General features: G+C 30.6%; 2 protein-coding genes across 2 annotated transcripts; one reads left to right on the top strand and one right to left on the bottom strand.

Annotated features, from left to right (window-relative positions):
* Positions 1-2,999: 2,999 nt before the first annotated feature.
* LOC115720800 (heavy metal-associated isoprenylated plant protein 3) lies at positions 3,000-5,242 on the top strand. The gene is made up of 5 exons (XM_030649977.2): positions 3,000-3,281; positions 3,364-3,505; positions 3,825-4,051; positions 4,405-4,492; positions 4,613-5,242. The coding sequence occupies exons 1-5, from the start codon at positions 3,273-3,275 to the stop codon at positions 5,023-5,025; spliced, it is 879 nt and encodes a 292-aa protein (XP_030505837.2). The 5' UTR covers positions 3,000-3,272; the 3' UTR covers positions 5,026-5,242.
* Positions 5,243-9,148: 3,906 nt separating this feature from the next.
* Positions 9,149-16,749, bottom strand: LOC133034553 (uncharacterized). Its single transcript, XM_061109659.1, has 2 exons — positions 16,537-16,749; positions 9,149-9,958 (listed from the first exon to the last, which is right to left on the bottom strand). The coding sequence occupies exons 1-2, from the start codon at positions 16,747-16,749 to the stop codon at positions 9,149-9,151; spliced, it is 1,023 nt and encodes a 340-aa protein (XP_060965642.1).
* Positions 16,750-17,241: the final 492 nt, after the last annotated feature.

Here is a 17,241-nt window from a genome sequence, read left to right as displayed (position 1 = left end):
GGTTAAAGTAAAGCTCAGGTTGGATGCATGGAGTATGCATCGGAAGGGACCGATATTGAACTTTGACTTAGATTTATTAAACTTACCGTAATATCTATTCAAGTCAATATCGCCTAGTTGATCCTAGATCAAATGTTCTTATTCCTGTTATGATTAGGCTCAATCTTGAAAGGCTATTCGTGTTCTTTGATTTGTTAGTTAAGCCTACTTTTAGGTCAGGGTGATACGTACATTTTGGGAACACGGTAGTGCAATTGAGTGGGAGCGCTATCATAAACATGGAATCTATAGCTTCTATCTGGTGAATAGTAAGCAAAGGATGATCTCCTTCGAGCTTGACCAAACGAACATAAATGGTGGAGTACTCATTTCACATAAGCTGAAATATCATTTATACGGGGTCAAGTGTTTTAAGGATAAAATACATAGTAGGGTGTTACGGTAATCTAATCCCTTCACAGTGTAGATCATTCATATAGAGGATCATTGATCACATTAGGATTATAATCACGTAGCTAGATGGCATTCTATAAACAGAAAGTGATGGCTTCAAGAAACTATGAACTTGCATCTTATTCTTTTTAAGAGAAAAACCTGAGCCATAGCCGCCGCCCTCTTCTTCTCTTTTCTTCTCTTCAATTTCGAAATACCCTAGTGATAGAGCAGTGCCCACACACATCAAGTGGTATCTCTATCATAGTGTGGAAGATTGTGTAGAATCCAATCAACAAGAAGGAGAATCAGCATCAAAGAATGAGAGAAAGAGATCCAGGTTCAGATCTTGATTATGCTCTGCTACAAAAAGGAATCAAGGGCTAGAGATTTGAACGGAAGGAGTCATTATATTCTGCTGCACCCAATGTAAGGTTTCCTAAACTTTATATGTGTTTATTTCATTGTTTTAGAATTCATATTAGGATGTTAATGAAAGATACATGGTAGTAAATCTAGATCCTGGTAAAATATTTCCAACACCTATAGCATAGGGTAAGAAATTAGACCAATAATAAGTTAAAGAAGATAGATTGTACTATAGTTATAATGGAGGAGTCGTATAGAGTTTATTTATAACTTTTATTGTTTAATTAATATTTCACAATAGAATTACTTCTCCATTTCCACCACGATAGTTCTTCTACTCACCCTTTTGTTCTCTTATTTTGGGCTTGCTCAGACAAATAATAAATTAAAGAAGAAAATATTCTGTTTATTGTTAGTGTTTTTGGTATGTGTTAAACTTATGAATTCGAGTTGTATAGATAATTGCATTAAAGAGAGTTTCAAAAGTAGATTTAATCTTGTACATGAAAGAAAGTTGTCTAACATAGATAAAATTATGGGTAAATACCATTTTAGATCTTGTGTTTTGCAAAAGTTACCAATTGGACCATCTATTTTGTCAAATGATAAAATGGACCCCGTATTTTTTAAAATTGTACAAATAAGACCCTAAACTGATTTTTTTGTCAAAATAAAACTTAATAATAATTTAATTTAAAGATGTTATGACAAAACTGGTTATATTTTCTATATCTTTTCGTGTTAGAAATTGTCTTAAAGTTGGTAATAAAAAATAAAATTATTGAAAAATTAAACTCAAGGTCCTATTTTTACCATTTTAGAAAATATATGGTCTATTTTGTCATTTAACAAACAGATGGTCCAATTGGTAACTTTTACAAAACACAAGGTCCAAAATGGTATTTACCCTAAAATTATTCTTAAAAATATAAAAAAAGTTGTAAATTTCTCTTTTGAAGGAGATAGAAATTATATTTCTTGATAAAAAAATTAATAAAATATTTCAAATAAAAATATTAATACATAATTTTATAAAATTATTAAAGCAAATTAATTTAAAATATAATTATGGTAGAACTATGTATGCAAATAAATTGGTGGCGAAAGTATTTAAGTAACAATTTTGTTATAATTAACTATTAGTATAAAAAAAATTGATAATAGTGTTCGTAAGTAAAATTATTTTTTGAAAATAAATACCTATATAAAAATAATTTAAATTAACTTTATATAAAAAAAAATAATAATTCAAAATAAAATTAATAAATTTTTTAATTATTAATATTATTTTTTTAAAAATAAATATCATTAAATATTATTATAATATTTATAAAATTTTAATTATATACCAACAGTCCTATCGTAAGAGTATACATCTTACGTTATAATAACCATATACTCTAAAATCAATGGTTAAAAAAAGTTTTGGAAAATTTGATTTTCTATACTTAAAAACTTTACTTTTTTTTTTCTTAAACCAATACATTTTAAACTACAAAAAATATGACACTTTTTTCAAAATCCCCAAAATACCCCTCTCATAACTCAAACCCTTTCTCTCTCCTCCCTCAAACTCTCTCTGCATCTATGGCCGACTGCCCCAACCCTCCACGCAGCCCCCCAACCATCATCACCCACCCACCCACCGACTGCCCCAACCCTCCACGCATCCCCCCTCTCTCGGACCACCCAACCCTCCACGAAGACCCAACCGCCCGAACCCTCCACGAAGACCCAACCGACTGCCCCTACCCTCCACGAAGACCCAACCGGCCTGCAACAAATCACGCACCACCACCTCCGACCTAGCCCCCATCTCTCGGACCACCCAAACGCACCACCACCCCCATCGACTCTCTTCCTCTCTCTCAAACTGAACAAAAAAAAAAAAAGAAACCCAGGGGTTCGATGGGTCCGATTGGTCGGACCCCCTGGGTTTTTTTTGTTTTTTTGCTCGATTTGGAGAGAGAGGAAGAGAGAGGGGGACTGCGTGGAGAAGTATTTGTGGGATATTAGAAATGTGGTCATATTTGACCAATATTATTAAGTATGCATTTAGGGAATTTTTTTTAAAGATTTTTAAGTATAGAAAATCAAATTTCCCAAAGTTTTTTACTGCTAGGTCACTTTTACTAGATCTAACCATAGTCTTGCTCTATGTACTATATACATACATGTACATTCATACGAACCATACAAACCATACATGGTATGATAGCTGGGTGAATGATATGATGTGATATGATATATGATGATATAATGAATGCCATAATAATAGCTTAAACCCACCACTCCCACTGTCCTACAACTAACCCTCCAAAACATCCACTCTTCTCTACTCCTTTAAATACTTCCCCATCCTCGTCACGTTTTCTCATCCTCTCACATTACAATCAGAGAAGGAAAAGAAGAAACCCTTAAAAGAATAAAAAAACTCAAACCAGAAGAAAAAACCCTCTTCACTGCAAACTATGGGCGAGGTGAGTCTCTTCTATATATATATTGTTGTTCTTAAAGAACTAGTTATTTTAAAGCATTGTTGTGACTGTTTTGTTGCTGCAGACGAAGAACGGTGGCGAAAAGAAGAATGGCGATGGAGGTCAGAAGAAGAAGGACGATAACCCCATTACTGTGGTCTTCAAAGTCGACATGCATTGCGAAGGTTGCGCTTCTAAAATCGGGAAGATAGTTAAGGCTTTCGATGGTAACAATTCTGTTTTGTTGTCTATTTTTTTTTTCTTTTTTAGTTTTCCTATATAGGTTTGGTTTACATTCTCTTCAGTAAGAATGTTGTGGGAAATTCGTTATCAAAAATCATTTTCAAATTTTTAATCTGCTAAATTCTCTTTCAGATTCTATAATAATAAAAATGGAAAGTAGAATAACCATATATATTGGTCCCCTCTTCCCCATCCGTGTCTTTCAAATTTTCTCTATTTGAGATTTACATTTTATTTTTGCCTAACTTTTTCTCTAAATTGATCAAGGATCCATTACTGACTAGTTTGGTGGTTTAAATGAAGGGGTCGAAGCAGCGAAAACAGAGTTCGCGACGAACAAGCTAACAGTGATCGGAAAAGTTGACCCGTCGAAACTCCGGGAGTTGCTTGCCGAGAAGGCTAAAAAAAAGGTCGACCTGATTTCTCCACAGCCGAACAAGAAGGACGACAACAACGCAAAAAACGACATCAAGAAGAAAGCAGACGAACCTAAGAAGAAGCCCGACGAGAAGAAACCCAAAGAGAAGGAGGTAACTCTTCTCTCTTTCTGTCTCTCTCTTTTCCTTACTGGTCCCCACTAACGTGCGCTAGTGTCGTTCTCTACGCCCCTTTTTCCATGAGATTCTGTTAGGCTCAACTACTGGTCTTACTTTTGCTCCTTTCTGGCGCACGATAGCCATTTTAAAATTGACTTTTTTTTGCCCTTTTATTCTGTTTTGGGTCTGAGCACCTTGTCTTCGCTTGATTATATTTTTAAGCTACCAACAATTATTTATTAATCCAAAATCAATCTCAATTTATATTTACAATTAATTAAATATACATAGATACAGCGAAGACATGTACTAATTTAATCTATTTTCTCAATTATTTTATAATGAAGCCTGCGGTGACAACGGCGGTACTCAAGCTGAGACTACACTGCCAGGGTTGCATCTCGAAGATTCACAAAACGGTAACGAGGACCAAAGGTAAGAAATGCCGTCGCCTCTTCCCTTTAAACGACAGACCCAAACCCAAATCCACTTTTTATTTTATTTTTAAGAAAAAAAAAATAATATATAAATCTGTATTATTTTATTTTATTACAGGATTTAATGACATGTCGATAGACAAGCAGAAGGAGCTGGTGACTGTGATTGGCTCAATGGACATGAAAGCTCTGGCCGAGAGCTTGCAGGATAAGTTGAAGCGACCCGTCGAGATTGTGCCCCCTAAGAAAGAGAAAGATGCTGGAGAAAAAGGATCCGGTAAAGGTGATAACGCTGGCGGTGGAAAAAAGAAGGGAGGGGGCGGCGGCGGTGATGGGGGTCAGAACGTGTCGGCTGAAGGTGGAATGGTAATGATGGATGAGATTAGTAGAATCAATCAGTATATGGGTCAGCCTGCTTTTGGGTACGGGTACGGGCATGGGCATGGTTACCCGCCAGCTTACATTGGAGAAAATGTCCACGCCCCTCAAATGTTCAGTGACGAGAACCCAAATGCTTGTTCTGTCATGTGAGAGACAACACATGGAAAATTTGTAAATAAGATCGTAAACAGAAAATTATCGAGTAGATATGGAAATTTTGGTTGGATTTTAGGTTATGTAATTTTTTCTGTTCTCTTCTAATATCTCTTGCTACTCTTTCCTTTGGTATGTTTCTTTATTTTTTGAATTAATTCCCGATATCTAGTCGGTTTACATTCAATTCTATGATAAGTTTTTGGCTTGGTTATTTTATTTTTTATTTTTTTTTAACTTAAAACACATTGTTTTTTCCGATTTATTTTTAAACAATTCGATCAGAGCTGGTAAACATACTTTGACACTTGAATTTCGAAGCTGTATTTATTATTATTATTATTTGTATGATCTTATAGTCATATCTCATATTTGCTTCTTCACGATTGAATGGCAATGGCTATGTTAGCTGTTTACTGTTTCCATAGAGAGTTATTAATTATTAGTGGTGTAATGTTATACTTTAGTAGTTTTATAGAAAAATAATTTTTTAATAATGTGTTAAATCTTTTGCTAAAACTTGTATTGAATTTCGTAGAAGATATAATATTGAAAATACTTTAATACATTTTTTTTTATTAATATGTATTGTTATTAACTATTTTTTTAAAATATTTAAATTGGAAATTCGAGACAAAAATACTATTTTATTAGGTTTGTTGTTCTTGATCTCGCTTTTAGCTAACGACAGTAAATCTTTATAATAAGCGATAAATGATATAATTCAGATATGATATGAAAAGATAAATAAAGAACACAAAGTTTTTAAAGAGGTTCAGCACTGAGCAGTTCGGTAATAGGCTACTACCCTTAATTTGTATTGACTTAAGAACGAAGAATACAATATTTTCTCTCTTAAAGCTCTTACAATGAAATCTCTGAGTTTGCTCTCTTAGATTTCTCTCAAGTAATTCTTTCGACCCCTTTTTCAGTGTGAATGGATCACTATTTATAGGGCTACATGTTTGAGGGATCCTTTTGCTTACAATATCTATAATTGGTTAGGATACATATTACATATTTAAAATACACAGATTGTGGGATTTGGACAATTTGCCATATTGATGCGTGTCGTAAGCCACAACAATTTACTATTTTTTTAATTCCAATACTTCCAATTATTTTAGTATAATCGTAAGTAAGGGTCGATCCCACGAGGACTATGTTTATTCAATTATTCAAAAATTAGTAACAAAAATTAGAAAAAAGGGAGTTTTGATGATCAGAATAGCAATGATAAAAATTAAAAAGAAAACAAGTTTAAATAAAGAATACGATATGAGAAACTAGTTAAAGGTTATTCGCCACCCTCAACAATCATTCATAATTCCTATTAAAGAATGTAATTTTTCAGTTTCCAATCAAACTATTAATCCTGCAGATAACGCTGAAGCAGTCAATTATTGCAATCTCCCAATTGTATGTAGTCAAGGCGAAACGCTCAATAATTAACTCTTTTACCTAAAGTAGTAATTCCATGAAGCATGCAATTTATTTAACAATAAAGCATTAAGATTTATGGAGATAGACTAATCTAGGCAACAAATCAATGAAACATATAATTCATTTAACTTAGGCTCTATTCTTCATCACAAATAAAAATTTTAATTTGTCACAAACACTTAGAATCCTAAACTATTAGGTGAATAAGTAATCCTAAGATGACAGTAGATTAAAGTAAAACCTAATTTAGTGGTCATCTAAATAAGATTAAAACAATAATCATAGCATTGACATAGAAAAATAGAAGCAATTTGACATGGTGGAAACTAAAAATTAACATTCAATAATGAAATTAAGAATTCATGTCTCGGATTTTGAAATAACCCTTAATTAAAAAAAAAAACTTCATAGTCAGAGCTAGACATTATAAACAAAATCATAATATTTAGTAAAAGTAGAAGGAGAAGAAAATAATTATGATGAAGAACACTTCGAAGCCGATCTCTGTCTCTTCCTTGCTCTCTCTCTGATTTTCTCTCTCTAATTTGTAGCTTTTAGAATTTCCTAATTTGTAGTCTAAGAGGTTCTATTTATAGTGCTTCAAGATAAATGAATCCTATTAGAATTAGGATTCTATTTATAATAGTATTAGAAAATATCTCAGTAAAAGAAAAGATAACTCATCTTTTAAACAAAAGATAAAAAAATCGCAACTCTTCTTGAGAATTTATCTTTTTTTTTCGCTATCTTTTTTTCAGAAATTTCCTACTGCGATGACTGATAGTATTTTGGCCATAACTCTCTCGATATTACTCGCAGTTGGACGATTTAAGATGCTCTAGAAAGCTAAGAACGAGATCTAAAACTTTTATGTTGAGCTACAAGTCTAGTTCTGCCTCTAAGGTTATCCGAATTTACAATTAAATTCTGTCTCGTACAATCGAGCTCGCCGACTTTCACTATTTTCTACCAAAATATGCTAAAATCCATCCAAAAGACTCTAAATGCATGAATAGTCTTTAAAATAGCCTAAAAAATTAAGATCACACTAATCAATAATTTAACGAATCAATTTAAGAATACTAAAAAAAAATTAGCTATATTTATAAGACAAATATGGACTCATCAAATTCCCACACACTTGACTCTTGCTCGTCCTCGAGTAAGTTAATGAAGGATACTTAAACAAATCGGTCTTTATGAAAAATAATTTTAGTTTCAAAAATTGTACATACACTTATAATTCCAAGAAAATCCAAATTCTTCAATCATTAGAATTTCAACTCAAGATAAATTACTTTTCAAACTCTTTTTTTTTTTTTTTTGTGTGTGTGTGTGTTCAATCAAATCATCATACTACTAACATTCAAAGCAATTCATGCATGTCAACATTCAATATTTGTCTCAAAATAAATGTGTATTTCAACGAAAATTCACTCCATAAGCTTAATTATCAAATTATTACACACAATCTAAAGATCAATAGGACTTGATAGGCTTATAATGCAAGGCTAGGGTGAAAGGTAGATAAAAAAGGTTAATTTGGACTCAAATCACACCATAGCAAACGTATACAACATTCTCTCAAATAATTCATATTTGTATTCCCCAATCACTCTCCTCAATAATTCAATCTCGTATCATTTTTTTTCCATAAAACTTACTATTCCCCCACACTTGCAAGTATTCATTTATTTTTCATTGATCTTTTTTTTGAAATACTTACAACTTGCAAACATTCATTCTAAGGGAATAATAATTTTTTTTTCTCATCATCACTTATACATAACCATGAATATTTTCTTATCAACAAAATTCTCACACAAATACATAAAACATCAATATACTATGGTGTGAAAAAGGATGGATAAAAATTTTTTTTTAGGCTCAAAGGTTATTGCATAAGGTTAAAAAAAAAGATGTTAACATTTAGGCTCAAATTGGGTAAAACTAGGGATTTAACAAATAGGGTAGACTTGAAAAGCTCAATCGATCCAAAAAAATTGCCTATATCATATCTCAAAATCATGTGTAATTTATTAATTTCGCCACAAATGATTATCAAACAAGTTCTAGAGTAGTTGAGACTTTAAACTAAAAGTCAAACATGCATTCATCTTTCCAAACATTAGCAAATATAATAATTCAATTGATGTGTAAAAGTTGTTTTTTTTTTAAAAAAAAAAATCAAGTTTGAGCAGTAATTAATCATGAGTTAAGCACACAAATCATGAGAATCTATCACTTTCTTAGAATTATAACTAGAATTTCATCATCAACAAAATTATTTTTCACAAGACCATGCATAAGACATCAAAGTAAAAATACATATCAAACACAAGCAATCATTGTCAACAGAATTCCGTTCAATCCACACCCACTAAAATTAAAGCAAGAAAAATTAATATAAACTAAAAAAAACGATAAAAATAAGTAAATAAACAACTAAACAACTAAGAAAAAAAACTGGATAGACATGACAGTTAATCTCCCCCCCACACTTAATATAAGCATTGTCCTCAAGGCTCAATCAAATAAAATCAATGCAAAAGAAAAGGGTAAGAAAAACTCCCGTAAGGTTGCTTTGTTTAACGTCGTTAGCTCGACTGCATGTTGTGCTCATGTGATCTGCATGTTGTGCTCGATTTGGTCACATCAGTCTTCCACATACACTGGGTCAACAAGATGGATTACTGCAGCTTGCTCTTCGACTATTGACTTCGACTATTGACTCATAATATGGCTTTAACTTCTGACCATTCACTTTGAAAGCCTTTCCTGTAGTTGGACTCACAACCTCCACCGCACAATGAGAAAAAACTTTCGTGACTACAAAGGGTCCTATCCACCAAGACTTCAACTTCCCTGGAAAGAGTTTGAGTCGAGAGTGATACATCAAAACTTTTTGACCTTCTACAAAATTTTTCCGATGAATGTTCTTGTCATGAAAGGACTTTGTCTTCTCTTTGTAGATTCTCGAGCTTTCATAGGCTTCATTGCGAATCTCCTCCAATTCATGCAATTCAAGCATTCTTTGTTGGCCAGCCACCACCATGTCCATGTTACATTTTTTTACCGCCCACCAAGCCTTGTGTTCTAGTTCGACTGGTAGGTGACATGGTTTTCCATAAACCAACCGATATGGTGACATACCGATAGGTGTCTCGTAAGCAGTCCGGTAGGCCCATAAAGCATCATCTAGCCTTGTACTCCAGTCTTTTTGGTTTCGATTCACATTCTTCTCAAGAATAAGTTTGACTTCTCCGTTAGAGACTTCTGCTTGTCCATTGGCTTGAGGGTGATAAGGTACAGCTACCTTGTGAGTTACACTGTAACGACGAAAAAGTGCTTCAATACTCTTGTTGCAGAAGTTGGTGCCCCTATCACTAATGATAGCTTTTGGTGTACCAAAACGAATAAAGATGTTAGAGCGAATGAAATCCACCACCGTTTTTGAATTGTTAGTTCTGGCTGCTATGGCTTCTACCTATTTAGACACATAATCCACCGCCAAAGTAATAATTTACATTAAGTATACAACCATTGCATCATTCTGAAATTGTATTACCATAGAAGGATTTAGGTAACGACTGGTAACTAATCATCAATATGCAACTCAAAATTTCTGGGGAGGTAAGTTTGGATATAATTCAAAAATCAAATTAATGATCTTTGAACTGCATATCTACTAACTATTTCTCCACCCCTATCAGTTTGCAAGATCTTTAACCACTTACCTTAATGGTTTTTCACCATTGCTAGAAATTCATGAAATTTTTCAAACATTTCAAATTTCTCTGCGTAAGGTATAATCTAGAGTGATCGACTTTAGAATACAACGAAAAACTCATATCCACCCCTGAATGTACATCAATCTGCGAATGAGATGAACTTACTTTCCGTGGATATAGGCATATTAACTCTTTACAGAGATTTGATCTTGTCAAAACAACTATGAAAAAGATACAAATGCCATAGATTTAAAAATATGGTTGTAGTCTTTTGATGACTTAGGTTTAGTTACATCAAAGAGTTCTTAGAATAGTGCAAGTGGATCCTGGTCACAGAATACTAAACTCATATTCCATACAGTTTGAATCCACTGATAGAAAATGGTTATTAAACACTTGTGAAAGTGAAACTGTATTGTATTAAAAAATATTTGGAATCTAAAATTTAAAGTCAAAGACTTAAATTTATACCAAATATAATGAGTAATTCTTTCTTGGACCACCACTACTAATTTAACTCTAAGTCTGATTTGCCCATACAAGTAGGAGATTTTTAAGATTGAGGATTTATATCATTTTGGGATAGAATTTCGGGAATATAATCATATGCGTCATTTAATTTCTTAAGAGAAAATATAGAATGACATGAAATCATTTATAGACCATTCATCCAATGATATGTTATTGAGCTAATTCGAAATGAATAAGCTAAGAGAAATTAGGATAATTTCGTTTTTAAATAAGAATCCAACGATGCTTCGATTAGCGAGAGTCAAAGTAATCTTATTTATACAATCTTCTTGTTTCATATTGTAAATACTAGTTTAAGATATCATCAATTGATGAACAGGTAGATGTTGCATTTATAATATTTATCTTTCGAGATCTAACACTATTATGTTTGTCTAATGGTGACAATCTATTAGGGATTTATCCCATTAGAACAAAAAACCAAGTTAGACCAACAATGAAGATTCGAAATTAAACTACAATTTAATAGCAGAAAGTAACATGCTTCAATATAAATTCATACACAATTCAGAAATTATTAAACATATAGCAAGTAGGAATGACAAGTGAAAATACTAAAACATACAATCCTAAATAATTTCCAAGGTCTTCAACAAACTGATATCAGTGTCTCGTTTAGGCGAGAGTCAGCGATACCATCCATTGAATAGAGTTGTCCGCTCATCTAAAATTATAAACATTCTAGCAACCTTTTATTCGATCAAGATTGGAATCCAGCGTTGTACCGTTTAGGCGAGAGTCAAGGCTATTCTATCTTATGAGCTTCCACCATTGTTTCATATTTTGTAAGTCAAATACAGTCGACACCATTAGGGTGATCAATACTATATAAAACACTTACAAATATACTTATCTTTCGAGATTAAACGGTGCTAACTTGCTAATGAACGTTCCTCCATTAGGGAGGATTACTCACTAAAACAAAAGCTATGTAAAACCAACAATGGAGACCGAATGTCCTAATAATAATAAAGCTCATTATTTAAAGTGTATTTTCTTCTAATATTTATTTTAAATATATATTTATTTAACTAAAATTACCAATTTAGAATGAAAAATTCTAAATATAAATTTTAATTTAATATTTATAAATTATACTTAGATGGATATGAAAATAACATGAATTATTTCAATCTTAGTTATAATTTCCAATAAATATTTAGAAAATATTCAATTTAAGTTGTTTCAAAATTAATTTAAATTAATTTACAGCTCAAAATTTAATTTTCTATAAATATATATTGCATTTCGAAAAATTGAAGTGTTTAAGAATACAATTTTCGAAATTGCTTGTTAAAATAAAATAAAAATAAATCCTGGAAAAAATATTCTAATTTTATGTTTGCCCAAAATTAATTAATAAAATTAATTTACAACAAAAAAATATAATTTTCCTATTTAATTAAATATTAATTTTCTATTTAATTAAATACACTAGAAAAAAATACTTCAATCAAAATAGATAATATCTATCTAGACTTTCATTGACTAATTAATTCATTTTCTAATTAAATATATTTTACTTCATTTATTTTAATTAATCATTAAATGAAAAAATCATTGATTTAAGTTGGTCAAAAATTAAAATAAATAATTTTCAACTTTAATCTATTTTTCAAATAAATTCAAAATTTCTGCATTTAAGAAATGCAATTTGGAAATTGTGGGAAAAAGATTAATAAAATAAAATAAAATATATTTTGAAAATTATTCAAATTTAAGTTATTCTGAAATATGATTTCAAAATTAAAATAGTTTTCAATTTTAATTAAATAACATGAAAATAATAATATTTAAGTATCATTATGAAAATCAACTGAGATATTTTAATTTTTAATTTAATTAAATGTATTAAGTTCAAGAAATAAATAATTAAGTATAGAGGAGACTTAATTATTAATTCTAGTTTTATACTAGGAAAAATATACTTAACTTAGATTGTACCAAAATTAATTATTAAACAATTAATTTCACAATCTATGATATTTTCCTAATTAAATATTAGAAAAAATAACTAGTTCTAGAAATACTTATCTAGAATATATTTCATTTACTAAGTGTTTTTCTAAAATTAACTTTAAAATGTTAAAATGAAAAATAAATTTCATATATTTTAAAAGTTAATTATGTTGCTAATTCAATTTTAATTAGGTTAGACTAATATAATTAACCTAATACAATTATTTAAATAAGACAAATGGGTCTTCACAATTGGGATAGTTCATGTGAGGGGGAGATGGGTTCAGTATGTCGTACCCACTTCTATTGGCCCCCAACTCTCACACAAGGCCCAAAAGAGAGGAATTTAACCTTTAAATAAATAATTGTTATTCATTGAATAAGCCCAAATCTAATTGGGCCTAAATAAATTTACTTATGTCAAAATTTATTTTAGCAACCTAGTCCATTTACTTAGTAAAAACTTAAATGGGCTTCCTATATGCATCTAAGCCCAATAGTAAACATATAGGCTCACACAGGTCAAATGATTTGGATGGGCCCTATCATGTTACTAGGTTTACACAGATGAAAGAAATAGCAAAAATTACCTGTTACAAATTATTTATAATATCTATTGACAATTGGACTATGATTAAAATCAGATCATTGGATCTGTCAACAAGTTAATCATAGCAATTTAGATCAAATAAATAATAGGTTTGTAAAAAAAATTTGTATATTAATATATATAAACAAACAATACAAACAAATAACTGATCTGGAATGTCTGGAAAGTAAGCTAAAATATCTCAATTTTAAAATTTAAAATAAAATTAAATTTTAAAATAAATATGTTAACTTGAATTCAAATTTAGGTTGTTAGAGAATATTTGAAAAAATTCAAAATTCAGCAAACTCCTAAATTTCCTAAATTCTAACAAAAAAAAAAAAATATCTAACCAATTTTTCAAATATCAAGTTTATTCAAAATTTAAATTTATTTCAAATTTCTAATAAGGTAAATAAAATATCTTGAATTTTAAATTTAGATATTTCATTATTATATTCTACGTCTTATAATTTAATAAATTTAAATATTACATAAATAAACTAATTGAAAAATAAGATATTTATATGGTTAGAATATTTAAAAAAAAAATAATAAGTCAAAAAAAAAAATTAAGGTTTGAAACCCTAAAATATATATTCAAATTAAACTAACCAATTTTTCAAATCTTTAAGTTATTTTTGCCAAAATAGAATTTTAATAAAAAAAATGTCTAATAAGATAAAATGTTAAACCTAACATATTCCTAATCTTATAATTTTAATTAATAAAATATATTTCAAAAAATAACAAATTTGAAAAAAAATATGATATGGTTAGCAAACTTTGAAATTTGAACAAGATTATTTTAAAAGATAATATTTTAATATCAAAGTAAGATCATTCAAATTTAATAAAAAAAATAATATGTGATCTTATAATTAAAATAAATAAAATAATCTAAAATTTCAAAATCAACCATAAGGCTCCTTTGTGAGAAATTAAATTTTCAAAATTCAAAGCCTATTAATATCAGAAACTAATTTTAATTAATTAAAAAAATAAAAATTAATTTTATTCTGACTATTAGATTTTTGATTGAAAATTCAGATTATACACAAAATCATAACTAATTCATAAAAAATCTAAATTAGGTTCTGTAAAAGCCTAAATTTATTATTTTTTTTGTCTACTTTCCGGAAAAAATAATTCCAGATCCAAATAAAAAATATTTCAGTAACATATATTGCAATTTCTAAACTATCATCAAATAAGCACATAAACCACATGAAACCATCCAAATCAACACATATCATCGTTTTAATTCATATTTCATGAAAGTAAATCATTACCATGGCTCTGAGGCTAGTTGTTGGAGATATTTTACCAGGATCTAGATTTACTAACAAGTATGTTTCATTAACATCCTAATATGAATTCTAAAACAATGAAATAAACACATATAAAGTTTAGTAAACCTTACATTGGGTGAGGCGGAATATAATGACTCCTTCCGTTCAAATCTCTAGCCCTTGATTCCTTTCTATAGCAGAGCATCACCAAGATCTAAACCTGGATCTCTTTCTCTCCTTCCTTTGATGCTGATTCTCCTTCTTGTTGTTTGGAATCTCCTACAGTCTTACACACTATGATTGAGATACCACTTGATGTGTGTGGGCACTCACTCATTCACTCAAGGTTCGAAATTGAAGAGGAAAAGAGAAGGGAAGTGGTTTCGGCTATAGAGAAAAGAATAGGAGGCTCAACTTTTCATCTAACAAAGTTAACAAAATTTAAGTGTGAATGTGAGCCATCACTATCTATTTATAGGTAACCACCTAGGTTTAAGTTAGAATTATTTGACATTAAAATAATGAAAAAATAAATGATAAAATCCATTAAGTGTGGCCGGCCATGGGCTTTGGATAATGGGCCTCACTTATGCAATTTTGCTGTTTTATCATTTCTGCATCTCATTTTCTCAAAAACGCCAATTTTCAAATTCAACCATTTAAATGCCAATTCTAATTATTTAATAACTAAAAATTAATTATTAAATAATATTGTCATTTAATATATTTATTAATTAGACATATAAAGTCTCGTAATTAATAAATAAACCTAGAATCTATTTTCTTTACAATTTCGCCCTTGCTTAGTGAAAATTCATAAAGTAGACATAGTCTAACTTTAGAATTATAATTGATTAATCAAAATCAATTAACTGAGTCTTACAAGCAGTATGGTCTCAAATAGTATGGGGACCATGGGCCTATATTTCCGAGCTTCCAATAAGTCAAACTGAATTTACCAAGTAAATTCCCTAACTTATTAATTCCTTATTAAATCCACACTTAAAACTTGGAATTACACTCTCAGTCATATAGAACGCTCTATATGTTCCACGATATAGATACGTCATTAGTTATCCATTGTTAGAATCCTAATTTGATCAATGACCCTCTAATAGATGATCTACATTGAATAGGCACTAAGTTACCGTTACATCTTCAATGTATTTTATCCTTAAAACACTTAGCTCCGTATAAATGATATTTCAGCGAAGTGAAATGAGATCTCCACCATTTATCTCTATTTAGCCAAGCTCGAAGGATATCATCGTTTCACTTCTAAATTCCTATAGAAGTTATAGACTCCATATTTATGTTAGCGCTTCCACTCAATTATACTATCATGTTCCTAAAATGTACGTATCACCCTGACCCAAAAGTAGGCTTAACTAACAAATCAAAGAACATGTATAATACTCTTGAGATCGAACCTAAACATATCAGGATTAAGATCATTTGATCTAGGATCAACAGGTGATATTGAATTGAATAGATATTACAGTAAATTTTAATATATCTAATCAAAGTTCAATATCGGTCCCTTCCGATGTATACTCCATACATCCGATACTGGTAAACTTTGCCAATGCCCTGGAAAGGACATAACACTTATCCAAGGTGTAAGAATACCTATCGCTGATTATCATGTCAGTCTAAATCCAATGAACTGACAAATCAGGGAATAAACTTTCGAACATATAATTAAGATTATATTCCACTGTGCTGACAACACTATAATCATTAACAAATTCATATGTTCTGGACTTAAATAGAATTCATACATTATATATATATATATAATCATGAAATAAATCATGTGAACAATGCAACATTAAATCTTATTTTTGATCTTTATTAATAAGTAAATCTGATTATATTGAAATGAGTTTTATTTAGGGCATAAAATCAAACATTTCTTCCTTCTTAGTATTCTTTAATTTGCTTGGAAAGGTGGCGGTATGACAATGGTAGGCTTTGGTGGAGTTGGAGTTTTTGGCTTAGGTGCCTCTTTCTCATCTTTTGGACTATCATCTTGTGGTTTGGATGGCACTGGTTTTGGTTTTGGGATGATAGGTGGGTCGTAGTATTTCCCACTTTTGAAAGTCACTGCACTAGCATTCTCCTTAGGATTTTTCTCAGGTTGGGATGGTAGTTTATTGAACAATTGAGATTGCATTTGATTACATGATTCTGAGAGTTGACCCACTTGATTCTCTAAACTTTTTAACGCTGCTTGAGTTCTTGTTTGAATTATCGAGTTTCAGCCAACATGGCATTAATAAGATCTTCAGCAGTAGCCTTGGGAGGTGCTGGTGGGGCAAATTGTGGTGCTTGATTCTGTCTGGCAGGTGTCCACTATTGATAATTAAAAGGCAATTTTGTAGGTTGCTAGATATTTTGTTGATTGCCATAGCAAAGATTTGGATGATTCCACCATCCTTCATTATATGTGTTCGAATATGGATTATACTGTTGCCTTGGTTGACCTGGGAAACATCCAATAGCATTAACATCTTCTGTTGTCCCTTCATAGAGAGTAGGACAACTATCAGTAGTATGCCCCACAACTTGACATATTCCACATGGCTTTATCTGTTGGCCTAAAGCAAGTTGTTGGATCATGGAGGTTAATTGAGCTATTTGTTGACTAAGTTGGTTCTCAATGGGT

This window comes from Cannabis sativa, chromosome 2 (assembly GCF_029168945.1).
Source record: "Cannabis sativa cultivar Pink pepper isolate KNU-18-1 chromosome 2, ASM2916894v1, whole genome shotgun sequence".
NCBI lineage: Eukaryota > Viridiplantae > Streptophyta > Magnoliopsida > Rosales > Cannabaceae > Cannabis > Cannabis sativa.
Note: the sequence above shows the minus strand (reverse complement) of the source record. Positions and strands in the feature narration are given on the sequence as shown.